General features: G+C 36.8%; 2 protein-coding genes across 10 annotated transcripts in view; one reads left to right on the forward strand and one right to left on the reverse strand.

Moving 5' to 3' along the window:
* LOC129773251 (leucine-rich repeat and calponin homology domain-containing protein) overlaps positions 1-27,377 on the forward strand; it is a 233,311-nt gene that overhangs the window by 158,318 nt on the left and 47,616 nt on the right. Inside the window, exon 2 of one of the 8 annotated variants that reach the window (XM_055776849.1) lies at positions 13,622-13,663. The exons of the other annotated variants lie outside the window; for them this stretch is intronic. The gene's annotated coding sequence lies outside the window, so the exon portion shown is untranslated. The remainder of the gene's footprint in view (positions 1-13,621; positions 13,664-27,377) is intronic. 8 annotated transcript variants of the gene reach the window in all.
* Positions 11,678-13,322, reverse strand: LOC129773253 (uncharacterized). 2 transcript variants are annotated; one of them, XM_055776853.1, is made up of 3 exons: positions 13,146-13,322; positions 12,701-13,072; positions 11,678-12,505 (listed from the first exon to the last, which is right to left on the reverse strand). In XM_055776853.1, the coding sequence occupies exons 2-3, from the start codon at positions 12,741-12,743 to the stop codon at positions 12,015-12,017; spliced, it is 534 nt and encodes a 177-aa protein (XP_055632828.1). In that variant the 5' UTR covers positions 12,744-13,072; positions 13,146-13,322; the 3' UTR covers positions 11,678-12,014. The 2 variants fall into 2 exon arrangements, with proteins under 2 accessions (XP_055632828.1, XP_055632827.1); XM_055776852.1 differs by having other exon boundaries at positions 12,701-13,089.

The following is a 27,377-nucleotide window of genomic DNA, read 5'->3' on the forward strand; positions in this document are numbered from 1 at the left end:
ATATGGAATAATAGTATGGGGGCATGCATGTAAAACAAAACTAAAACAATTACAAGTGTTGCAGAATAGATGTTTGAAAATCATATACAGACTACCAATTCTTCATCCTACTTCGGACTTGTACTCTGACGATTCTCATAGTTTACTGCCTCTTATTGGACTGCGCGAATTACAGACTGTAAAATTTATTCACAGCGTAATAAATGACAATAATATCCATCACAACCTGACAATACCTACAGCAAATCACCAACACTCCACACGACAAGCCCAAAATTTAATGCGAAGTCGGGCAACAACCAATGTTGGTCAACAGCGCATTTTGTTTTATGGACCGTCCCGTTTCAATGCTTTGCCACCGGAAATCCGAGCAATAACACGTTCAGATCTTTTTAAAAATAAATTGAAGCTATACCTAAAATCGATCATAAGAGTTTTCCTAGTATAGATTTCGGTCAACCACAATAATCCACCTCAGTGTTTAGCTTTCTTATTTTTGTATACTTGCCAGTTTTTCTTATAATCTTGTACAATCTATGTTTTATATTCAAATTTTTGTTGTTTCTATTTATCTTTTTTACTATGTTATATTCTTATATTATATTGAATCCCTTAAAAGAAATACTATTTTCACTGGGATCCATACATCCATTGCTCTACATGTTATTGTCCGCTCAAAAAAAAATAATAATAAAAAAAAACCCCGAAGACACTTCTGGAAGCGCTAAAGGTGTTGAACATCGAGAAGGAATTGGCCGGCATCCAAAAGTCGGTCATCCTTAGCACCTGCGCGATTGTCCAACAATTCCTCGGTCAGGACTAAAACAGCACGAGCATGTAGATACGTGCATTCCGCAGAGCCTAGTCCCCCTTTGGCATTCAGAAGCCCGGGGGCAGGTGAAAATTCTGGCTAGGTTCGCCTAGTTAAGAAGTGAGATAAGTCTGCCAAAAAAAAAAACACCAAAAAACTTATTGTTTATTCCCAGTATTTCAAAAAACAACATCAAGTTCAAATGTCCCATGTTGTCCCACTATGCATTTTTATACTTATAATCAAGCTTGATTGATTCAAGTGAGGGGAACTTTTCACATTTCGTTAGACAATAATTTACTGCTCATAAAAAAACGCGGTGTATTGCTAAACTGAAATGCTTAAAGCTTCTGGTAGTCAAATATGTTAGAAAACTTTGATTGCGTTTTTCTCAGTTACTAATTTTGGAACATGGGACAACTATGCGTAGAACGGCAGTATACAGACAAGAATTCCTTTGACAATAAATCGTAAAACTTGTTTTCATCGTGCGCGGTGTTTTTCTTCCGTTGCGTTTCAGCAGCAGAAGCTTTGCTAATGATTATTCTGCTTTTGTTCCACAATTTTCAGGCATGTGAATAACAGATGCTAACATAGGTTTATTACGTGTCAACATTCTTCTTCTTCTTAAGTGGCACTACCGTTCCTAGAGAAACTTCGCCGTCTCAACGTAGTATTACTTGCGTCATTTCTATTAGTACTTAGTTGAGATTTCTATGCCAAATAACACGCCTCAAAATGCATTCTGAGTGGCAAACTCTAGAAAACGCGTGACCACAGTGCAAGTCGGAGGAAATGTCTATGACGAAAAGTTCCCCCGACCAGAACGGGAATCGAACACGAACCCCCGGCATGCGAGGTTTGACGCTAACCACTCGGTCACGGGAGCACGTGCCAACATTAGGAGGCCTAAAAGCAAAAAGTAAAAAAAATTGGCTTGGTAGAGTACAGGCAATCTTTTTTTTTGTGCGGGTGATAGGGACCGCATAAAAAATCGCATTAAAAACGTGCAAAATTTTACCAGTAGCTTTAAAAAATCGTGTTCGGTACACATTTTGAAAAAAACTTTTTTGTGCGGTAGATAGGGACCGCATAAAAAAGTCCCCCAAGAAAATAACTCAAATCAACGCCGCTCACCGTTCAATTTCCTTTTATTTCCCTGCTTTGCGACGGGACAGTTTGCCTTTTCGGTTGCGCGTGGCTGTTTTGTGCTTTTACTTGCATGTCGAAACATGTTGCTGTTAGAAATCATGTCATGCAAACACTTAGAGGCCCCGCATACTACAGACTTTCTGTCAACCAACAGTTTGGTCGGGATGGCCTTCTGGTGCAAAAACCGACCCAACTGAATCGGCGTAATGTGCGCACATGCATACTTCTCCGTATTGATTAGGAAGCCGACCAAACTATCGGCCGACAAATCAGTCTGCAGTCATTTAGAAAAACTTAGAGCGTTCGATGGGAGAAAGGGAATGATTTCAGAAGTGGATAATTGAGACGCAAATATGCTTTTTTCGCACTGAAATGCATATAAACCATCGAAAAAAACTAATGGACGATAACTTCGTCAAATATGCTTCTTTTCATATACCGCACAAAAAAAATCGCACTAAAAAAGGTTTCACTGTAATAGTTTTTGCTTGCACCAGTTCGATAAGTCCCAAAAATCTAATTCGTAATCAGTTTAAACAAACTCGGAATGCAAGAGCATTTAAAGTTACATTGGAAGATAGGCATTGAAAGTAAAAACATTAAAGTCTTAACCCTTTAACCCTCCTGTACTCGCGTGCAAAATGACGTATACCCGCGCACGGTGTCACAGACCGAAAATCGAACTTCTCTGTAATGTTGCCATTGTGTATTTTTCCGACTTTATTGGCATTTATTTGAAGAAGAGGATATAATTGAATGAAAAAACATCAAAAATATGTTTTCTTCCTCTTTATAATGTTTTAATAGTCATCTAATTCAGCCTCCTCAAAACAGAGTAATTTTTGATACTCCAACACAAATAACGAAATTCGAATTTTTCACTGTTATTAATTAAAAGTAAGCAACTGAATATAATTCATGGAAGTATAATGAGCTGTAAAAAATATAAAAACGTATTAATCGATTGTGGTTTCATAGGAGTAAGAATCAGAACATAGCATAACTGCAAACATATTTTTTACATTTCATGCAGTTGTTGGGTGTTTTTCGTGTTTTTTTTTTATCGAAGAGAAGAATGTAGAACGACCTTCTAGATAATTACCGGATGATAAAAGTTCTGGAATATAATGTTTGCATATTTCTGATATTCTTTGTCTCTGTCTTCTTGGGAAACAAAGATATAATGCCTTTTTTAGATAGGGCATAAAAAGATGATATAAAAGGATTTCTAGGAACTACCTTTTCTTATTCTTGTTTTCTTGTCGATGTTGTCCATTTAAAAAAAATATCCCTGAAACTGTAACTGTTAAAAATTACCATAAGCCACCGATTAGTTTTTAGTTTACTGTTTACAATTCTTCCACAAGTGAAACAAGTGTGTATATGTATGACCATTATATTTAGCGAATAACCATACAAAAGTCAAACATTTATATTTTGCTTTTGAACGTATGAATCTAATATATCGATTATATCAACGAATAGTTCATATATGGATCTGTTGAATCCAGTTACAAAAGAGACTGAAATCATATAAGAATAGTCCAGTAATGATCTTATGCATTATGTTCAATAAATATTCCACGCCACTAACATTAATTTATAAATTTCATTCGAGAATATTCTAGAATATGAAAAAGGGCACTTGTCCAAAAAAGTTACTCCTATACTCGCGTCGGTGTGTCTGACCGAAAGTCTAAAAAAGTGGCACACTTCCCCTTTGTACCAACACATGCGACACGCTAAACGATCACGAACGACGAATAACGAAGCTAGAGAGAATCGCAAAGTCGTAGTGTTGATATTTTCTGAGAAATGAACGAATTATTGATTTCTCGGTCTGACAGACCAATGTGTGAGTATAGGAGTGTTAAGAATACCCTATTCCTAAAGGTCCAAAAATAAAGGATTTCGTCATTTGCGTCAATGCTAACGTCGAATAATGGCCCCACATTAAACTTGCCGGAACGGAATCAACGAAACCAAAACAAAACCCGTAATTAGCTGTTACAATATCGGAACCATAAACACTATTCACATTTTCGGCAGACTGATTCACATTTCACCTAAATCAAAGATAAACTGTAAAATGTATCGAATTTCATCTTTTTTCCCTTCTATTTCTGACTCCCTGTAACCCATAAATACATCCAAAGAAAAGGATGCTTCACGATTGTCAGGTATCTTTCAATAGGACGAAGTTCTAGGGTGTATGTAAGAATGTAATTTTTCAGCACAATGTTAATATTGTTTTGCGCATACCACTTCTACTCATCTTTCGGTAATGGATTGACGCGAAACCAGACCAGAGCAAGAAAAACATGTGTGCTATTCCTAAAAGGCAGCTCTGTTTGCCTTAAACTGGCTCTTATTCAATAATTACGCTACGTGAGACAATTCTTCAGGCTATCATTTGAAAGTTGAAAAAAATTAATACAGGATATAGTTGTGAAATATTCAAATTTGTGGATTTATGCAACATTTTAGAAGTGTAAAACTTAAAAGTAAGTGGTTTTTCGGGTGTTATTCTTAGTTTTATCCAAAAAGTGCATAATAAACATGAATGTTTCCAACAACCAAATTCAAGCTCTCTAATTGCTCTACAATTCGTTCTCTGACACCCAACTCCTATCTATTTTTATACGCTCCAATAGCATTTTAAACAATTCCTGGTGAATCTTCAACTAGAATTTACCAAAATGTTTCTCCATGATAGCCAGTTAATTGTTATATTAATGTTCAAATATTTAATTTTCGCTTGAAATAAGGAATATTTCAAATATTCGACAGTTCTCTGCATACTAGCCCATGCATTTCTTCTACATTATTCACTACTTTAGGTCGTTTTAGAAGGTGTCCCTTCATAATAGATACAGTATTTTTCTATTGAGCGCAGTTCTGGAGTATTTGGGGGGTTCAGAACTTGCGGTACGAAATCGACATCATTCGCCTTACACCGCTCTAGCACGTCCTTAGTGGCAATTTCAACTAAATCGTAACACTTAACTAAATCGCAAATGATATAAGGGGCTGTCCACATACCACGTGGACAGAAAAAGCATGATTTTAGACACCCCCCTCCCCCTCCGTGGACAAGCGTGGACATTTCTTATACCCCTCCCCCTGTTGTCCACGTGGACATTCCTCCGGTTTTAAGGAAAAAATCAAGAAATTCTATTTTTTTCGCTTAAATTTCATTTCAGGTTTGTTTCTATTTTCTATTCCATATGTATATTGATAAAAATTATAGCCTTACCAATGGTAACGATTTGTCTTGAAATCTTCGATTTTTTTCAACATTGTCCGGGAGCTCATTATTTTTTTCCGAATTCTATTTATGTTATCTCCATATCCATTTTAAAATATCGATTGTGAGCTTATTCTCGAGGATTTTTATCAAAGCTGGCTGGCTGTTTGAGTTTTCAAAAAATCAGACAATGAAATCAAGCACTTTGTTTGAAAACAGAATTTTCTCGTCTAAACAACAATGACTTTCGCTTTTACAGGTTCGGTAGTGCCTGATGGCTATAATGAACCTAGTAAAAACAAAACATCTGCAATATCATCGTGATCGATGATTCCGTTGACCTACAACTCATAATTGTTAAATCATGCTAAACATTGTCCTGAAAAATTGGTGCCGATTCTAAGGAAAAAACCAAAAGCATACTTTTGTAGACATACATTTTTTCGATCATAGATGCACCGTTTTTAACTGAGTATTTCAGCATCCTTCATGCAACTTGAGAATTCCATCCTCTCAGAACTTATGCTATGCAGTAAGTTGAAGTTCTTACAAGAATCTTAACAGTTAAGAATCTGAAGATGCAATATCTGGTGTGTAAGGCGGGTGGAGTTTTAGAAGTGCCCTAGAAGCGTTCTGGATCGTTGATTTTCAAACGTTCAGCTGCTAGCAGTACTTGTTGGAATTCATCGAAACTAGTTGCTTGGTAGATGCTCATGATACAGATTTTATTCCAGTCCTACCAGACCCAGCCATAACTTTCTTCAAGCGAAAACCTGCTTCGGGGTTCCATTCACTTGCTAAGATTTTTTTAACTCAACATTCTTGTAAATGATTTGCCCTTTCCAATTCGTTACAAATATGTATTTTTGTCGCGTTTATGAAACGAATCGCAGATTGAGATAAGTCCCTTCAAGTGTTTTTCGGTAAAACAAACCCTTATTCCGGAATCCGGTCGGATTTGAAATTAGCACAATGTTGCGTTCTTTAAGAGGGTATTCTAGTCTAGAATTTTGAAAAAATCAATTTCTTTTCTTCATATTTCTCTAATTCAGACATTTAAGAATATACCATAGGAGAGCCTTCTCGAAAATCTCATTATTTACCAAGTTATAGCCATTTTAGTGATGCGATATCTTATCTAGTACGGCCATAACAATTAACTTCAAACGCGTTTTTCTCGAAACATGTTTTTTTCAAACTGGCTTACACGATATCTCAAGTTCTACTTATCCGATCTATGTTTATATGAATACAATCTGTATGTATCTTTCTATCGCATGAACCTATAAAAAATCATGATTTTGTAACTTTACTATTTTAAAAAAATCAAGAAACTTGAAAAAATGTTTTAAACAGCATTTTTTTTCTTCAAATTACCGCCATTTTATCAAAAAACACGTTTTTGACTTGTCCGAGGTTCATGCGATAGTGGCATCTTTACTGATTCAGAATCTGTTCGATTTGTTCGAGAACCTGAAGTGCTGGAATCTTGTACGCCATGGCAAAACTTTTTTTTGAACCCCCTCACTTGATCAGCTTCTAATTATGGATATATTTTTTTCGTTCAATTTTCGTTTTATTGTTGAAAAATAGATAAACGAATAGTGATATAATGGATGGTAAAAATATTCTTTGTTTTACTTTTTCGGAGCTCGAAGAAACGTCCGAAATTCGGTCTCTATCCCCCTTAATCTGATCGAGTCAGATCCTATCGGATTGTACAAATGTTGCAACCTTGAAATGCGGAATGCAAAAGTTTATTTCGTCGGATTGCGATATGTCAAATCCGATCGGGTTCCGTAATATGGGTTAATATGTAGTCCACGCAGTGTTGCATGTTTGCATGTTGCATGCATGTTTTTCGTGATGTTTTGTTTCTGTGATTTCGGTGATTTTCGACATCTGTAGCGAATCTACTAATTCATGTGCATGAAAGATTAATCTTGTCTTTAAATTAATCAACAGTAGCAGCATGAACTTTCCAGACAACTCAAAAGAAGCGCATTACAAAAATTACCAGACATCAATGAAGAACAACATCATTGCAAGAAATAGATCTCCAGAGTTGTTCGTTTCAATGTTCAGAAATCCTTGGGAGTTCTCGAAAAAAAACAGTTTTGTCATCAAGAGCAAAAGCTGAATTCAACCCGCACTTAAGTCGTGAATATAGTAGAACCCCGATTATCTGCGGAATAGTGCGGCAAGGCCTCCGCGGATTACGAAAATCGCGGATAACGTAATAAATTACTAAAAATGAGATTCGAACACAAAAAAAAATATTTCGGCATGATAACTAAGTTTTATGAATACAGGCATCATTAAACTATGCATCTGTAAAGTCGTACACACCAGGGGTCAATTAATGTAAAAGCCATAACCAAAACAAAATAGCAAAAGCCTATCACTCACTGATCAATTCCGGGAAAGTCCATAGAATTACTATGGAACTCACTTCCACGGATAAACTGCACCGCGGATCATCCGCTCGTGGATAATCGAGGTTCCACTGTACTACAAAAATCCAACTTTTTTTTTGTTATTGGGTGTCTTCATCCTGGCGGATTTAATGGCCCTCTATTACCGATTGGAATAAATTGGATCCTAGTTCATGTGCGTTACTTTCAGAATATACATTTCAGGAAATAGGTTCAGTCAGATGAAAAAATATGGATGTTTGACCGAGCAGCACTCTCAGGCAGCTCAGTATTTTTATTAATGAATACTGAGTACTCAGGACGTGCGTGAAGTTCAGAAAATCGTGTATATACATAACATATCTCATTCAATTTTGACTACTAACTTGAATGTTTTACTTTAAAAAATACTTAACGTGTCCACGTGGACAGTATCAAAACCCCCTCCCCCCTCACCGTGGACAAGCGTGGACATTCTCGTAACCCCTACCCCCCCTAAAGTTGTCCACGTGGTATGTGGACAGCCCCTAATAAGTCATCATAACCCATGTTTTTCTGGTCCTCTCGGACGAGGATCCCATTAAAAATATTAGAGGGAGTGGTGTACAGAATATGACCACATTGTTGGGTTTCGCTTGCCAGCAGCAAAACTTTCTCCACTAAGGATGGCAGCTGCGCTTACCTTGAACATGAGAAAGTAATGCAACTCTTTTTGAGACCAGTAATATTAACTGAAGCGTTTCTTTTGAGAATAGTGCAAAATGATGAGAAGTGTTTATATTCTTAGTAGCTTCAATATAAAATGACAGCGTAGTTATACGTCAACAATATATGATTATGGTGGTTGAACAAATAAGACGATTGTCTTTGGCGGTAGTAAATGTCTAGAAGAAGAGATACATACTGACAATAAGGACACATATCTCGTTCTCACGAGAGCAAGAAATAAATATGTATCAACCATCTTCAGTTACTTCTACAACGCCACACATCGATCCATTCTATACCGGGGTATAAATTCAAAGTTTCGAAAACGAAAGCGAAGCCCTTACGTGCGAATCAGTACACAAACGCTCTGCTCCTAATGGTATGAAAACCAACGACGGAACCCATGAGAGCGTTTGCATTTGTGGCACCATTTGTCCACAATCTATATCTAATTATCATGGATTGTTCGTTCTTCAATAGATGCTCCGATAAGATCAGCAGCATCATAGAAACAGGAGATAATACATTGGTAAGCGAATAAGACTATTCTTCCTTCTTTCCTTCTTTGTATTAAAGAGGCTTTAAACTTTTTTAGTCCATTCGCCACTGGTACTGAGTAGGACCCTTGTGGAAAATTTTACTCCAAACTCCTTCACCTGTCTTGAGAAAGGCTCGACGCTCGCCAGCAACTATGTTGTTTCGATGACCATCGAACGATTCAGCTTCACAACAATAACTAATTAGATTTCTGAGCGAGCACCCGCTTATATACAGATTTGTGTGATTTCAGTAGTCTGTTGTCAAAGCTATTTTTAAACTATTGAAACAAGTTTATCTGGTCAATGAGTAACAAATAACACTCGTGGACATTTTATCTTTAGTTTTGTTTGCTTTAAACTGGCTCTAATTAAAAAATTACGCTACGTTGGACAATTCTGTTGTTTCCATTTGAAAGATGAGATAATTTAATACAGGATAAAATTGTGAAACTTCCAAATTATTTTGAAGAGCAAAACTATAATACAGCAAAAATGAAGTGAAACACTTTTCTTTTTTTTCTGTATTATAGTGACTTTCAACACTTTTTGGCTGGTTCGTCACTGTTACTTCCATGTTTGGAAGAATGTCGCGAGTGAGAATTAAACTCGTGGCCCTTAGCGTGAGAGGTACGGATGTTACCACAATGCTGATCTCCTCCAAGCGAAAAACTTAAAAGCTTGAGGTTTTAAAGGTGTTTCTATCCACCAAATTGCAGCCTTCTACTCGCTTTACAATTCGTCCTTTGACAACCGTTTAAATATTTCATTTTCGCTTGAAATAAGTCAGCAAATAAGTCGAGTTTTCAAACCACCCTAATTCAGGATGGTGCACCGAAAAAGGTAATGACAAAAAATAAAACAACAATTAGTTTTTTATCTTTAATTAATTAACCTTTATTATTTAAGGTGAAAAGGTAATCCATTTTTTTTTCTCGATAGTTGTGTAGTGAGCGATATCTCGCGTAATATGGATCATACAATTTCAAGATTTGACTCGCTGTAAAGATGACATTTCACACTGAAAAAAATCTTTTGCTATTTTTCATTGTTTCATTCAATTGTGAGTTAACAATGGAAGTCAACAATGAGAAAATTCGGTTCTTTTTACACTTTTTCTTCGATAATGGTAAAAATGTAAGCCAGACCGCTGAAATGTGAAGCCAGACCGCTGACCGAAAAATGTAAGCCAGGCCGCTGAATGATGCTTATGGGGTCGATACCGTAACAGAAAAATTCGTGCAATTCTCGCGTAACTTTTGAAAAGGTCCAATGTAACATTTTCGTCAATTCGAGAAAAATGAAGTTGAAGACCCGAACATTATTCCGCGAATTGTCTTAAAAGGTATCGATCTTTATCACTACTTTTACCACTAGCAGTCAATAATAACTCTGAAAAACCAATCGTAACAGTTGTTCCGTGATTTGAGCTTAAATTTGAAGCCTCGGAGCGAAAAATGTTACGTTGGACGTTTTGACTGCCCCTGTTTGCACATTGGACATATTACGTTTCACGATAAGAATTTGAAACTAACTACTGAAGAACAATCGAAACATCAGCATTTCATTCTAAAGACAGATTATTATTGTCATTACTCGTTGAATTGCACTGACATAGATAACAACACCTGAAAGAAACAAAAACTCAAAACGACCGAAGTACGACTTCGTGTTGTTTTGATTGCTTTGTTACTTCGGAAGTTTCGAGCGTCGGAGGAAAGAGGCGTCTGAAGTAACAGCCGAGTGCTTAAAATCCGAATCTGTACATTGGGGATTTTTTGCATCGGCGATTAAAAGATGAAGAAGATAGATACGTGAACGATTGTTTTTGTAATGCATTCAATGATTGAAAACTAATAGCGTGCATCCATTAACTCGATTTGTTTACATTTGTTACATAGGACCTTTTCAAAAGTTACGCGAGAATTTAATTTTTCTTTTTTAATTTTTTTTTAAAAGTATTATAGTATTATAGTGCAACACACTAAATTCTGATCTCTACTGTCAACAACTGTTCCGTTTGAAGCTAGTTTCTGACCAAAAACGTCCAGATTTGGCCAATAGAGTAGATGTTGTGTTTCATCAGGAAGTGTATATTTGGCTCATATCTGACAATCCGAAGCATATTAAAAAAAAGTTTTGAATTTCACTCAAAAATAATGAATTACTTTTTCCCCAACCTAATATTGTACATTTTGCCTCATGAAATAAAACTGGAATGTGAAGGGAGTTTCTATGAAATTGCTGTAAAAATACGTCAGAGAGTCAAAAATCCCTCAGATGCGAAAATCAACCAAATCACTTCCCGAATAATTCAATATACTAGTTCGTTATTTTTGAATACAGATTGATTTTTTTTTCTATCCTTAAAATATGTGTTTCATACTTACCGCCGATTGTGAATGCTACTCTCGATTCGTGTCAGTAATCTACCTTCATGAAATCATAATTAGTGAACCATCGCTTCCTACTTACAACATTCACACCGTCGCTCCAAAACATCTTTTGATGATTCATTATTCTTTGGAACTGTGTTCGAACTCTTTCATGCTTGATATAAGCACACGTATCGCCGTATATACATACGTGTCAAGTAAAATCATTCAAAAAGTTCTTAAGTGTAGTGAATCATCGGATCCATTTTCGACCAAGCGTTCCGTAAATCGTCCGTCTTCTCGTCGCGCGCACCTCTGCTGGTGTCCACTCTCTCCCGCTGTTGTGTTGGTGAGCAAACGAAATTCCTATAAGAAAAAGGACTTTCGCCATCTTATTTCTGGTTGTTTCTTTCCCTTTTACCGAAATATTTCGATTGTTTTTTGAAAAGGTAGTAAAATTCTTTTATTGTTTCCGTTTTGGAATTTTCTACAACCCTAACACTTTTCCTACATCGGTAGAAAAATCAGTCTCTTATTAGTAATCATATTTCGAGTTTACTTATGTCTATTATTTGTTCACAATCGGTTTAATTTGCTACCGTTCGTTTATTTCCGCTAAAACTAGGACGATATTTGTATGGCAAGCCGAATCTGTGGATTTGCAAGTAAGAAAAGAAGTAATCCATTCCATTGTGTGGATCGCAGCTTGATATGTGCTTATCAGTAAGTAGAAGAAAGCAGGTAATAAGTACCAGTTCATCTGTTCTGACCCTAAATATTACTAATGCCGGTGTCATTGCTTCGGCTTGATGTGGTCGATTTGGCGCAATAGTTCTCGAGTTTCTCGAACTCGGTGGACCGGGTCGGAGTGGCAGTAGTCGCCGTAGACATGTTCATCATCATGTTGTAGTTTCGTTCCTTCTTGCACAACACCGGGTAGCAAATGAATCCCCAGTAGGCCCCAGCGCCAATCATGATCACGAACATCACGATCGATATGATTCCCCACGCTGAGATGCGACTTGTCTTCGGGGTGACCACCGATCGTTGTTGACTGGGGGTCGTTGACCCGTACCGGCTAGTGGAGTCGCTAGGATTTCCAAGCCCGGATGGCATGTAGTATCGCTGTGCTGACATCCGGGAACTTGATGTTCCAGTGCCACTACCACCACTGTTAGCTGCTGCTAGCCCTCCATAATTGTAGAGACCCTTGGCTTGGCCATCCGAGCCCCCCGAAACCGCCGAGCAACATGCAATGATGGCTGTGAGTAGGGAACAAGTTTATGATTGGAGTGAAAAATTGTGAGTACAGAAAGCAAAAACAAAGGAAGAATCATCGGACCGAAAAAATACAACCTTAGCACCGTCACCGATGATAGTTTCGAGCAACTACCTGTTCCCACAATTTGTTTATGCTAGGAAGGGAATGTTTGATACATTGGTCCTAAGATACTTACATCCGGTGAAGAAAATCCACCAAAGGTGTTGTTTGTTCAACATTTTTGTATCTTTCCGAGGAGGTTCTTTATTTACAGCTCTTCGCAGTCGAGTGAGCAAGATGTTTCATCCAAGCACACTTACACACTTACACAGGCAAATGTAGACCCTCGAATGAATTTTCTGCAGCAAGAGGTCCGAATGGAAGCAGCATGAGATTGAAACAAGCCTCACGCGTATTCATGCGATTTGCCCCGAATTCTACTTGCACGAAATTGAAATTGTGGTCTATCACTTGTTGTAGTACACCGTGCATTCAGTTTAATTCACTTTTCCACCAATCGAACGGCTGATAATCAGGATGCACACTTTGCCGACCGAAATTCGGCGAGCTGTAAAAAACAACGACCTCGCGGTTGGACGCTTTCTATCAGTATCACCTCTGACACATACTCGCACACTCACCGAACTCGCTCTGGAACTGAAACTATACGACTGGCCTTCTCGGAAGCCTGCCTGCCTTGAGACCGGAGTGTTTGGAACGGGGACGACTGTGGAAACAACGACAAGCATAAGATGACGACGGGTGATGCCGAATGTGAGTGCCGTGCCTGCCTGCCTGCCTGCCTGCCTATGTACCGCTGTGAGGTTTATTTTTCTTTTTGTTCGTCCGCTTCCACGGAGATCTCGCACCTATACACCTCTATAGGGGTATGCTGTGCGTCGCGTGCACACGACAACATGAAGACAGCGGATAAACGGTGTCTAGGTTGGCTTATGTTTATGTTGATGCCAGAAGGGGAGTAACGCATTCTGTGCATCGAATGACGACGGGTCACTGCCAGTGCGGGATGCAGTGTTGCCGTTTATGTTTGCTTACTTTGGGAGGGCACATATTTGAATTTTCTTCATACTGATTTTTTTTTCTCTTTTCTTTTCAGGTATGCTTTGCAGTCAAGAATCTTGAATATTGGCATATTCTCGTAAGTAATCACTACACCATTCTCAAAAATTCTACAAATGTTCACCGATTATCTTTTATTTCTGCAAAAATGTGTTCGTAAAAAATATAGAAACCATGAATCCATTCTGTTTCGTTTTTAAAATTATTAAGATTTTAACAGTTTGAACGCAGAGCAAATTTTATGAGTATGTGCCAAAAATGCGGATGAGTCCTGGGTATACAGTAGGGTGCCAATGGATGTATGGGAAAAATCGACCCTAAAATTTCAAGAAGTTACCCTACACAAAATGTTCACCACCTCGAGAAAACACCCTATGCCGAATTTCAGCTCAATCGGACTTAAGGGAGAGTGGCGCAAAGCGGTCAAAGTTTGAGTTTTTTGAAAGTCGAAAAATCACCCAAGGAGGGAGTAAAAGAAATCGGGGTTTTCGAAATTTTTTGATGCCAAAAGTCTTAAAAATTTGCATGAAATGCCGAGTTCTAGTGTCATCTCGAAAAAAAAAAATGTCAAAAATCGGTACTCTGGGACTGGGACGAAACGAAAAGTATGGTTTTGGGTGCCAATAAAAATAGTTATCTCGATTTTTCATCCGGAACATGCTACAAAATGTTGATATGCACGATAATATACCCTATGCAAAATATTAGCTCACTCGGACTTCATTTACTGGTGTCGCAGACGTTAAAATTTGAGTTTTTTGAAAACCGAAAAATCACCGGAAATCGGGGTTTAGAAAAAAATATGTCAAATGTCTTAATTTACAGTTATCTCAAAAACATTTTTTTTTGTCAAAAATCGATTTTTCAGACGAAAAAACCACCAACCGAAAACAAATTTTTTTCCAAAAAAAAAAATTCGAGATAGCTGTAAATCTCGACGAGTAATGTATTTTTAAAATATTTGGCATCGAATTTTTTTTGAAAACTTAAATTTTCGGTGATTTTTCGTTTTTCAAAAAAACTAAAATTTTAACGTCTATCATACCAGTAAATGAAGTCCGAATTCATATTTCGTAGCAAGTTCCGAATGAAAAATCGAGATAACCATTTTTATTGGCACCCAAAACCATATTTTTCGTTTCGTATTCCAAAAAAAAAATGAGTCTCAGAGTGCCGATTTTTCACAATTTTTTTTTTCGAAAACCCCGATTTCCTTTACTTCCCCCTTGGGTGGTTTTTCGATTTTCAAAAAGCGCAAACTTTGACCGCTTTGCGTCACTCTCTCTCTCTTAAGTCCGATTGAACTTATATTTCGCATAGGGTATTTTTTCCAGGCGGTGAACATTTTTTATGGGGTACCTTTTTGCAATTCGAGATGACCATTTTCATTGGCACCTTAGTATACAGTGTCGGACAAAACATTAAGACCACTGCTCAAGCAAAAAAGAAAGTGACAAAACTTTGAGGAAAAATAATCCAATCCAGTGCTTCAATCCATTTACAATAATTTATTTGTATTATTGGATGAAATTTATAACATCTGTAGTTGAAACAATAGTCATTCATTAAAAAATACGATTTAAGCATACTTAACAACTAAAATGACGTTACAAAAATTAAGACCGGTTTTGAAATTCAAGAGAAAAAAATAAAAACAAGAAAATTCACATCATGAAAACTTCTAGGGTTAGTACTTGGTCGTGTAAATTTTGTTACTTATCACTTCATGCATCTGGTTCGGTATGGATTCTACCAGCTTCTGGCACGTGGTGACCCGTATACTCGCGCACGATATCATAGACTTGTCTCTGTAATTTTTCTATTGTGTATTTATAGGCGTTATTTGTATTTATTTAAAGTAGTAAAAGAATTAATTAAGTTTAAAAAACTCCAGAAAATACTTTTCCTTCAACTTCATTCAATAATCTTTTAATTCAGCCTCCTCAAAACAAAATTTGGTCTGTCTGTGAGATTGCATGCTCGAGTATAGGAGGGTTAACACGTTGAGTCCCGAATTTTTGTTGCAGCGCTTTCCATTCAACCCGCATCAAGGGCGTTTGCACAATATCAGTGTCGGTCTAAGCTCCCAAATATACTTATTGCATGGATAGAAAATAATTGATAAGTAATACTTTAGTTTCTGTAAAGTCTCATCAATCAATATCGTTGATTTTTTTAGGAAATCGTCATTTATTTTTATTCTCCATAAAAAATCAATCAAGATCATTAATGTATCCTCAATTACCTAGATGTATAAGGACCCTCTATCGGAATTATTGGACCCTATTTTGTAAATTCAATCGGACGGTCGATTCGATTCCTATAACTATCACACCGAACAAACTTTCGTATTTTGTAAATCGATAGAATCTTATCGAATCGAGTTCTTTCTCGAGCGTCGACGAATTTCATATTTTGAAACGTTACCGAAATACTTCCCAAAGCAAAACACCAGAAATGCAATAATCAAACCGAACAGCTCTAAAAATTATGCCGACAACTTTCACCCGACTGTATATATATAACTGTAAAATAGAGATAACTAGCAAAGTTCTGTTCACCTAGAATTACATAATAGGGGCCAATATTTAATTTTAGAAATTTTTAATTTTTCATTCATCACTGTTGCTCTATTCATGGCTTGAATCTTGAAAGAAATCTCCACAATTAATTCACATTACTTAAAATTTAAATAGCAATACTGCATTAAAACTCGCATTCGCAGTCTTCAAAAGCGAAGTTTTCTCCGAAAATTCAATTTTTATTCATTTTTGAAACCTTATTCCGGATGTTTCCAGCACTTTCATTTGGTCATTTAACAAGTGATTTTCCTGGAGAAAATTTTGTTGAAGTTGTTCCTAGTGACAATTTTTTTCTTTATTGCAAGTTATGGTCAAAAAACTAGATATTAAATATCTAACAATACAAAAGAAAATATTAGAACGGAAACTTTAATAAAGAAAATCCTCTCTTACAGCTGATATGTTTTATTATAATTAGCATAAACACCTTAAAAAATATTTAAGGCAAAAGTTGGAATGATATATTTAATCCAGCCAGCTGGCGGGCGCCTAAGAATACCTACGCGGGCGATCGGTAGACCGCGGTCTACCGTTTGGCCATCCCTGCTCTATACGGTTCAGATCCGGTGACTACGTTGGCGCTGACGTCGACTTTGTTATTCTGGAACCACTTCTTGTCTTGGCGGTGTGCTTCGGATCGTTATCCTGCATGAACTGCCATTTCAGGGGCATCTCCCACTCAATGTGTGTCAGCATAACATCCCCTAGGATTTGGGCGTAAAGGTTTTTTTATACCATTTGTTTATTAGGCTCATTTAGCAATTCAGCTGTGACAGAGCCGAATTTATCGTGTGCATTTTTTCTCATGTTGTATTTTACACAGTAGCCGTTTTGGCGTAAGAGTATTCCTATCGTATCGATACACATTTTTGTCTATTACACATTAGCCATTTAAGCGTAAGAGTATTCCTATTCTATCGATACACAACATATGTTGCCTTTTCGGCGTAAGCATATTCCTATTGTTCGAACGCTCACAGTTGGACTATATACACAGCGGTGCAGTTTATATGAGACTTCCATTGTTGTGTCATAAATAGCACCAATTACCGATGCAGCAGTTCATATGTGGAGTGAGAGGCTGGAATCACCATCACGTGATGATTGTTGCATGAACGTAGTGGCTAAAGTAACACACAAAGATGGTCAGTTGATGGCCCTAAGTTTAAGCTCATGATTGTTCGCTGAGTAGCGGACACGCAACTAATTAAGCTACGAAGATCCCCTGTAAAGGTACTGATACATGGTCTTTTCTACCCAGTACAGGGGACCAACCCCGTACAGGGGGAAGCACCCCCACACCTTAATGTTCCCTCCTCCATGCTTGAATGTCTTCATGGTATACTGTAGCATGGTAAGCGCAGCCTATTGGACGATGGACTAAAGTTTTTCCGTTCGAGCCGATGAGGTTTACCTTCGTCTCATCAGACCACAGTATATTTCGTCACTGCTTTTCCTTCTCCGGACCGATCCAATCGAAGTGGTTTTTGGTGAACTTCGGCCGCGCCTTCAGATGCGTCGGCGTCAGTATCGGGACCATCCGGGAGCTTTTACCGTCTAGCCTGCTCCACCAGCCCCCGCTGAACTGCCCGGGAGCTCACGAACAATTAGTTCGTCCCGGATCTTTTTCGAGACCTAGAAGGGATCTTTCTTGGAGGCTCGCTTAAATTTGATGAACCTCCTTTTACGTTTGATATGATGCCTAGGACTAGCAAAATATGTGAACGGAAGAATTGTCAAACGATCATTGTATTTTACATTTCCCTTTGAAATTATTGCACATCTCATGTTTACGTAGTTCTCGAACCGCGAAAGTTCATTCATCTCTAGTATCTGAAATGACGATTGTCCCAGGCTTCTCAGTTTAAAAGTACGTTTTAGGGAAACATATAACGACAAGCGTGTACAAAAGTACTCAACACCAAAAAATACCCCCGACTTGCATGTGTATTTGCAGAGAGGATTTCCACAGGTACATCGATTTTGAAGTCTGTGTTGGGGAAACCGTAAATTGGGCTAGTCAAAACTTGGCAGTTAGGGCGTTTAAATAACGCTTGACATTTTACAGTTATTAAATTGTTCATCTCATGAAAAATAATATTTTATTAATCGTGATAGACGAGCAGAAATACTTCCTATCAATTGATGCAAACACCTTTCCGATCTTTTAAGAAATGTTGGAGTTATAAGCATTCGAAATACGGGTAGGGTTAGCACACAAATCGGCAGAACAAATGTATGGAAAAAAGGAAGTTCTTCCAGTTTTCATGAATTTAAATCGATAGACATTAGCGAATTGTAATGTATAGCATATCAAACAAATCTTAGAGAATTTCCGATTCGATTGGTATGCAAATCGTGAGAATTCGTTCACAGTGAAAATAGTTATCAACGTTAACTTTATTTCATAAAAACGTGACCTGTTTTCTGATTTGGCACCCTTCCTGAAAGACGTAGTTCTACGTCAAAAATACGAAAAAGATTTTCATTCACAATTGTGTTAATTTTTAAAGTGCATCCCGTCAGCGGAACAGAAGTTCAATTCCGTCAACGCGATTACAATTGGATTTTCTCAAGAATCCAATTGTAATCGGATTCTTGAGAGTAATTTTTCTTTTCTTTCGTTTTTCGGAAAATGACAACAAATTCGAAAAATTGCCAAACAAAAACATTGACCATAACTTACATTTTTGTTCCTGCAGGAGGTTCTATCCAATGCATTTTTCCTACATCACAATATGTAATGTTTTATTAAAGTAATACTGTAGAAAAGTTTACATATTTTAGAATTTTATAAGTTTTGTTTTTTATTAGGTGAAGGTATGTACTTTCCACACAAAGTTGTTTCAAATCGAATTTATTAGTAAGTGAGCTATCTAAGCTAAGCTATCATTTGATGCCAAAACCGTGCAATATGGTTGCTTTTCAAAACCATCATAATTGTACGATTTTTCGAACGCTTGGCATAAAATGGGTTAACTTGGAATGAAATGGGTAAAATGGGTTCAATTTTACCGATTTTCTCCGATTTCCTCCTAAATTCACAAAAAATTTCCAAAAAATGGTTTGTGGAACTGAAAAGAATTTCAATATTTTTTTAGTACTAAAATTTTTGATGAATTTTTTTTTGATAATTTTTCTTGATACACCGTGGTAAGATGCACATTCAGTATTTTTTTCAAATTTTTATCTCGGAGCTATTGAGGTTGGCGTGAAATAAACGAAAAAGTACGTTTTTCACTATAGATCCTACGTCAAACCACATAGGGGTTCAAATAAACCGCCAAAATTTCTTATTTAATTTCCTTTACAATATTTGCCATACAGCTAGTGATTTGGTTTGGGGGCACTTTTACTCTTTGGAAATATAAAAAAAATATTTTTTGATACCGCGCAACATTGAAAAAAATCTGAAAAAAATCACACATATCTAGAAAAGTCGTAGAAACACATTTAAATATGAATTAGAGTAGTACTGAATCTCTAAATCCCAAAAAAAAAATTCAAAATTTCAATATTTTTTTTAGTACTAAAATTTTGATGAAATTTTTTTTTGATAATTTTTCTTGATACACCGTAGTAAGATGCACATTCAGTATTTTATTCAAATTTTTATCTCGGGTCTTTTGAGGATGGCGTGAAATAATCGAAAAAGTACGTTTTTCAATATAGATCCTACGTCAAACCACATAGGGGTTCAAATAAACCGCCAAAATTTCTTATTTAATATCCTTTACAATATTTGCCTAGTGGGCACTTTTTACTCCCTTACCCGGCCAGGCCCTTTATTTTCTCTCAGTGAAATTTATTCTGGGGTCAATGTAATGGGGGTGAAGTAGCCATCTAACGATGGGTAAGGAACCGGGAACCGGTCCCAAGTCGCCTAGGTGACTTGATCCGAGTCAGCCGCCGACCCGCCGTCGGAAGCAGCGGCTTCTCTCGAGCAAAAACCTGTGTTCCCAATTAGTTTAAAACATAGGTGACGATCCTTTAGTAAAGTACGTTTATCTGGTTAATTTTCGTTTTAAAATATATCATTCATTGCATTTCGAAACTATTGTACCATGTGTGGTGTGGCATCTAAATCCATGCGTTTTTTTCGCTTGAGGACATTTCTAGTTAACTTTTGGGACATGCTCTTTGCGACTACTTCCGTTGCTCTCATTTACTTTTCTATTTCTATTCTTTCTATTCTAAACCGAAAACACATTTGCTTGCTAGGTACAATTCTGTTTTTTTCTAATCCACACATCTGGCAACATCAACAGGGTGCAAAATTACTTTGAAATATGATTTCTGCACTGTATGCAAACTTCACGAAGATTCATATAGTCCTGCACGGGGTAACGTAACCGCCTCGTTGTGTACAGATTGTCAACAATAAACTACATGTGATACGTTAGCATGTTTTTGAAAGAAATTGAGGAAGCTGATTTATTATCTTTACGAGTTAAATATTTAGTCTAGGCGCTCGACGTAGTGTCGTATCATTGCACTAATTTTAAAAAAAACCATAACACGCTGGCTGTACTCGTGTTCGTAACTCATTGTAAATCAATCGTAAGTGTGGAATTAACATGGACAAGAAAACTAAAAATCACACCAGGCATGTCGTAAATAAATGCTCTCGAATCCCATATTTTATCCTTCTCAGCAACATACGAAAAATAGATTCTCCACTTAAGGGATGTTCTGTAAATATTAGGTTAGAAAAGATTTTTTTTATCAATGTTATTGTCAGATTTTCGATACATGGATACATACAAACAAATGCATACAAGCGCTTGAGTCATAAGATAGACATCGACTGTATTTAAATTGATCATTGTCAAGGAATTGATATACGAAATTTTTTTTCTTAACTTCACAATGGAAACTAGATTCACGAGATAGTCCATACTGAAATACTCGCTTACTATCTCATGGATATGTTGGGGCTCTTCTGTGCTCATTAGATAATAGATAACTGTATGTAGTTGAAACTTTCAGATATTGGGTTCTCTTCCTGTTAAAGCTTCTGGGTTGCATTTTCTCATGCCGTGGTTTTATATTATCTTTCCGTTTTTATCCATTATCCAAAGCTCATTATTGATATTGATTTCTGCAAAATTTTCTTCATCACTCCAACTGGGAGCTTCGAAAATGTATGAAGTGCTTTATTCATTTTTCTTGTTTTATAATAGTGTTCAACCAAACTTGCAAACTTGCGAATTTGCGTGCATCATTGATACACCGTTTCCAAAAAGCGAGTATCTTCTTTGAATTGAATTTTTACTGCTACAGATGGAATGATTAAAAGGTAACTATCCGATATTCGGTCAATTTTTAGTATCTGATCGGATATCGGATAGTAACAGTCTATCCGACAAGACACCGAATGTTAATAGAAAATTGATAATTCTTTATCAATGCTGTATGAACCGTATCACAATAGCAATCACCTCATTTATTTGCGTTTAAAAAAAAGCTTAATTACTTAGCTTAATATTTTAGTGTTCGAAATCAGTCAAAATTAATCACCACAACCTACCACATTTCTACAATACACAGGAAATTTACTTTTATCATTTAACACGTAGAGCCCCACATTGTTCTTGATGCGCTTTCCATTTACCCCACATTAAGAGCGTTTGCACAATATCAGTATCAGTTTATTGTACAATATTAAATGGTCAGAAATTTCACTAAAAAGTAGTGAAATAAATCATACTTTCTTGAATTTCCTCAATTTGTAACTGTCAATCCCAGTAGTCAACGTTTTTCGAACGAAAAGCTCAATGTCAATCCCTAGGGATTGACACGGGGCTCAATGTGTTAAAGTAGCTGCAACACAATTTAACATCGATTTGATAGCGATTCAATTGCTCTAGCTTATTTTGATCAATGGTGCTGTCGCCCTAATGTCGATAAAAATGTACTTTGCATTTTTCTTAATTTTTCTTGAGAAAGAGTCATATTGTACCAAAACATATGAATACGGCTGATGTTTATGATTTAATTTATTATTTATTTGAAACCACAATAATACAATGTTCTAAAACACAATTTTGTCTGGAGTTCATCAAAACAAGCACATTCGCGATTCGAGAACTACGTACACATGAGAGATGACAAATCTTTCGTTCACATATTTTGGTAGTCCTAGGCATCATATCAAACGTAAAAAGGTGGTTATTAAATTTACTTGTGACGAAGAACATATTCTATTACAATGCATGAATTGATGTTACATGACAACTTCACTCAAATACTTTGAATTTAATTGAATTCGAAAATTGTTTCGTTCAATCAATAATTTAATCAATTACAAACAAATGCTTACTAAACCAACGGTAGACCCCTTCAATTTTTTTTGTACAGGGTCTTATTTTTTGCAGTTCATTTCCCTAGAAAAAGATCCTTTTGAAGAACTAACAGTAAACTTCAACCATCGGCTTTTTGAGATCCTCGCTGCCACTGTCGTCCGGTTGCTAGGTTAATGACCGATGAATCATGAATTAGACCAGGGATTTTTTGTAATGGTGCTCCGCGAAGTTATAGCAAATGCTCTCGCTTGAAAACCCACCTTGAAAAAAACCATTCTTTAATTTAATTTCACGAAGCATATAATGCTGTATTTTGTTTACTCTGGGTCAGATGTCGTGTAACTGCGACGCGTAATCGAAATAGGTAATTCCAGGTAATTAGGTAATGTCAATGCAAATATGATTTGTTTTATTGATTACGAAATGCAGGTGCTCCGTCAAATTATTTTGCTATAAAAAGTGCTCTGCCATAAAAAAAATCTGAAAACCCCTGAATTAGACGATTATATTTTGTTCTACCAGTACCATTACCCCACGTTTCTCAACTTCTTTGATCTACCTTTGGTAACGCATAGAAACAACAACAATGTATGCTTGTGATGCAAAGCTACAGAAGCACTCAGATGGCATGAAACTCGTCGCAGTTGCTCAATCGGAAAAAAATAACATCACTGTGTGACACATCGATAACCCGAGAAAAGTGAAAGCTCATAGTTCTCCGGTGGAAACGTGCCAGTGGACGTTTGAACTTCAAAGTCCACAGAGAAATCTTTAAAAAAAATCTGAAATGAACTGTTAAATTAACTCCTTCTGTTTGATAAACATTGTAATAAAACCGCAGTTTTCGCAGTGACATTGATGTATTCAAATTGAATGTCGCTTCTACTTTAGTCACCCCTTTTGGTCGGTACAATTTGAGCAGCATAAATTGGACCAATCAAAAGGTGGAACCTAGCGCTCGACATTTCAAAATTGGTCGGTGTTAAGCCAGAGGGGACCAAGTCGCAAAATTTAAAATTTCGAGTTATTGATTATATTTGGTTAAGCGTTATGTAAGCTATATACCACATTTATCAGATTTGGAAAAACTCGCATACAGCAGGAATAATTGATCGAAATTGTTATGATTGATCGACGAAAACCGCTCATAGTACAGGGAAACTTCGATATAACGTACCCTCGATATAACGTACCCTCGATATAACGTCACTCGATATAACGTACAATTTACCTCGATATAACGTACACATTGTCAAAGTGTAAAGGAATAATTTTTTGAATTTTTTTTTGAAAGAACAATTAATTATCTGTACTGTTATACTAAAACATGTTTTGTACCTTTAGCCAATCCCGAAATACAGCTGGTTTTGTGATTCCGGATTCTAAATGAATCAAGCTTCAATCAACAGTACGAAGGGAAATATCGTGAGAAAGGTTAGCTTCGTTCTCTAATTGAATTCATTCATTAACCTTACCCAAACAGCATCACAATAAAGTAATATAAGCTACGTTTCTGAGTTCTTTATTATGCTTCGATATAACGTACAATTCGATACAACGTACAATTTTGAAAGTGAAATGTACGTTATATCGAAGTTACCCTGTATGCAGTCAGAGCGGACCATGTATCATTTACCATGACGAAATGGCTCTATATCATGTGCAGACAGAGTGGACCATGTATCAATCATTTTTATATTGAATTTAAACAATTTTCAAGCGCCTAGCTCAAACCAACAAAACTTTTTCTTGAAGCCAATAGGTACCTTGTTGAAATGTGCTTGAACCCGTTTGTGTAAAATGTACACATTCTGAGTATATTGAAAAATAAACTTGGTCCACTCTGACTGAACGGATCAGTGTAAAATGCTGGTCTTCAGTGTGAATGATAGCAAAATGTACTATTTCAGAGTGCGATTTAGACTCTAGCGATGACAATGAATTCGAATTTGACGATTGTATCGACGAATACTGTCTAAGATGATTGAAAATGGGGAATATATGCTGTAACATGTAAGCCGTGCAATCATATTCATGCCTTTATTAGATGGCAGAGACTTATGCTGAACGCAACCAAATATTAATGCGGTTTTAGCAGCCGTATGGCACGATTATCGCTACCTCACTCTATCTACCGGCCCCACCCATCTCACTATCCCTCTGCTGAAAAAGTTCATCATCGACATCACGATATGTCAGATAATGGTAAATTGGTATTTTGCGATGGTGTCGACTTCAAATTAGGGCCATAATTTGTGTCCCAAACTCGTTAGTGTAATCTCTATCAGATTAGAAGACACGAAGCCGGTTTTTAAATTTTAAAATTTGAATGAAAATTTTCACATCATGTTATTTAATTACTTGAAACACGTATTTCTGACTTTCATTCAACCATATGGCTATGCAATTCCAAAATTGTTGCTGATTTTTTTAATTATAATATAAAATTGTCTTCATAAACAATTTTCGTATGAGACTTTTTCACCAACTGCAAACAAAAATGTTTTTAATTCAAATAGAATACTAATTTGATATGCTAATTTTCATACATAATTTTAATTTAGAGAACGTTCATTCCGACTGAAAATCAGCTATTCGTTGACGCTCCCCTAAACTAGTAAACGAAGCACAATGCCGCCAACGCGGATCGCTGTTTTGAAGAAAATAAATACTTTTGACGTTTGAGATTTTTTTTTTTTTTATATCCAAAATATATATTTTATTAAGGCTCATATGGCGTCAGCCTAACGGGGCCGGGAGTTCAATATTTTGACAATGTTTGCTTAGACTATGTTAGTAATATGTAACCGATTACTCGCGGTTGACTCGAGGTTAGTATTACAAGTGTTCTCATAATTGGTATGTCGCAGTCTTCGATGCTCTGTACGTGTGCCCGACACGGGATACTTCCTATTGGGATGCAGCTGACCATTAATCAGCAACGCCCCCCCAACATCGCGTATTTATATTGTACTAAAACAGCATCATAATTTATTGAATTTTTTGCCATACTAACTTGTGAATGATCTAGAGTATTTAAGAAAAAATAATAGCTTATTGACTTTAGCTGTACGTTTCAGCACAACTTCGTTCCTCCCATTTACCACCCCCGTTAATCAAGAAACGTCGTCGTATTCAAACAGACATCGGCTTCTCCGCGGCACGTGTTCACCTCCGCCTCCCAGCAAATTAATTTTCAAATGAGCACAACGGAGAAAATATTTGCCAAGATCGGAAGAAGCTATTTTTAGAGAGGAAATTAAATAAGTTAAGCACACCGAATAGTGGCCCTCAGTACAGAAGTACGGAAAAAAAATAATCCCCAATCGATGGATTTATGTGTGCAAACATAAGCGGAAGAAAATTGTATACGTCGTCCGCCGCTTACGATGCAGTCTGTTAAGGCATCGGGGACGACATTACTCTGAGTTATATAGGGGGAAAGTCGTTGGCTCCAAATAAATCGTTTCTGAGATTCTTGCCTGAAAAATTAATAGTACTACAAATAGAGGGCATTGGCAACAGGAGAATCAAACCCAACAGTTGAAGCCTTCTATCACGTGGTTCAATACATCAATTCATGCGGCTAGCAAACCATTATTCGACTTTTTCTTACACTTGTGGACAGGCTGAAGAAATGATAAGCAAAGCAAATGGGTCGCTTGGTAGACCTTTCGTTGCTTCCGGTACAATTCAACCGGTCAATTTCCATATTCATGTCTCCCCTCCCCGTTTCCAAATTTTGTGGTGGCTTCCCATAAATCTCGGGCGGAATGAAATAAATATGCTGAAGGTGTTTTTTCCCATTTTATCAACTTTGGTATGAGTAATTTTTTTTCTTATCAGCACTGTGGAACTCTGAAACATCGATACCCAAGTGAGGGAAAAACTGGGTTATATGTGAGCTATGTGGAATTATCCACGTGCCGGTGAAAGCTGCTCGTGAAGAAGGGGAAGTAGTTACTCAACACGGATTTGGGATAATCAGTCTCCGAACGTTGGTTCGTTCAGGTGGAAATTCTAGTTACTGCCATCAATAAATAACAGTAGCGCGTGCAAGGATGTTGGAAGAAAAAAGGAAGAGGATAAAAGCGGGCGGGCGATAGATTTTCTTCTAGTTATTCGTGGTGGTGTGTTGGTGGTTTTGGAGAAGAATAAATCACCACCGTCTGGGGGAAATGGCAGGCGAAGAAATGCAAAATTGGAAAAGCGTGTTCCTGCACAAGGGATTTGTTTCTGCTTCCGGCAGACCATCACAGTTCCGAAGGATATGACAATTTGTGAAGCCAAATGGAATGAATATTTTATGGGGTATTTTGGACATTCGTGTCAGCAATCAACCGATGCTTTGTAGTTTTAATGGAATGGTAAATTGAGTGTTCGTGCTACGTAGTTGAAGTATTATACAATGTGGGAATGAAGAAAATACGAACATTTCGACATGACTAACGATGTTTTTTATGTTGAAAACATTCGACATTGTTACCCTATATACTTGTTTTTTCATATTCAAATCAGAACTATCTGGAAAATAATAAAGAATATCCTCATGGTAATTCATAATATAAGTTAGTTCTTTGAACTAGTGCAGAAAAAAAGTGATTATCTCATGTTCTCAGTAGTTTGGAGTCAAAGCAATCCATTACTTTTACGTGAGCCTGAAGGCTTTTTAACATAGTTAAACGACCCTAAGTTTAGTGAGCAAACCAATCAAATTCGGTCAAGAAAGACAACAAAATATACATCAACAACTCATGTGAGGAAGCAAATTTCAATTGCATTCTGGAACATCACCGGAGAATTAACTTGTTCCCGGGTGCGGTTCTAGAGTGCATGTTCGAGATAATTCATGGCAGAGCTGACAGTGAAATACGGGAGTAAGAACCATGTATTTTATGCTAATCAG

Source organism: Toxorhynchites rutilus, chromosome 3, assembly GCF_029784135.1.
Source record: "Toxorhynchites rutilus septentrionalis strain SRP chromosome 3, ASM2978413v1, whole genome shotgun sequence".
Taxonomy (NCBI): Eukaryota; Metazoa; Arthropoda; class Insecta; order Diptera; family Culicidae; genus Toxorhynchites; species Toxorhynchites rutilus.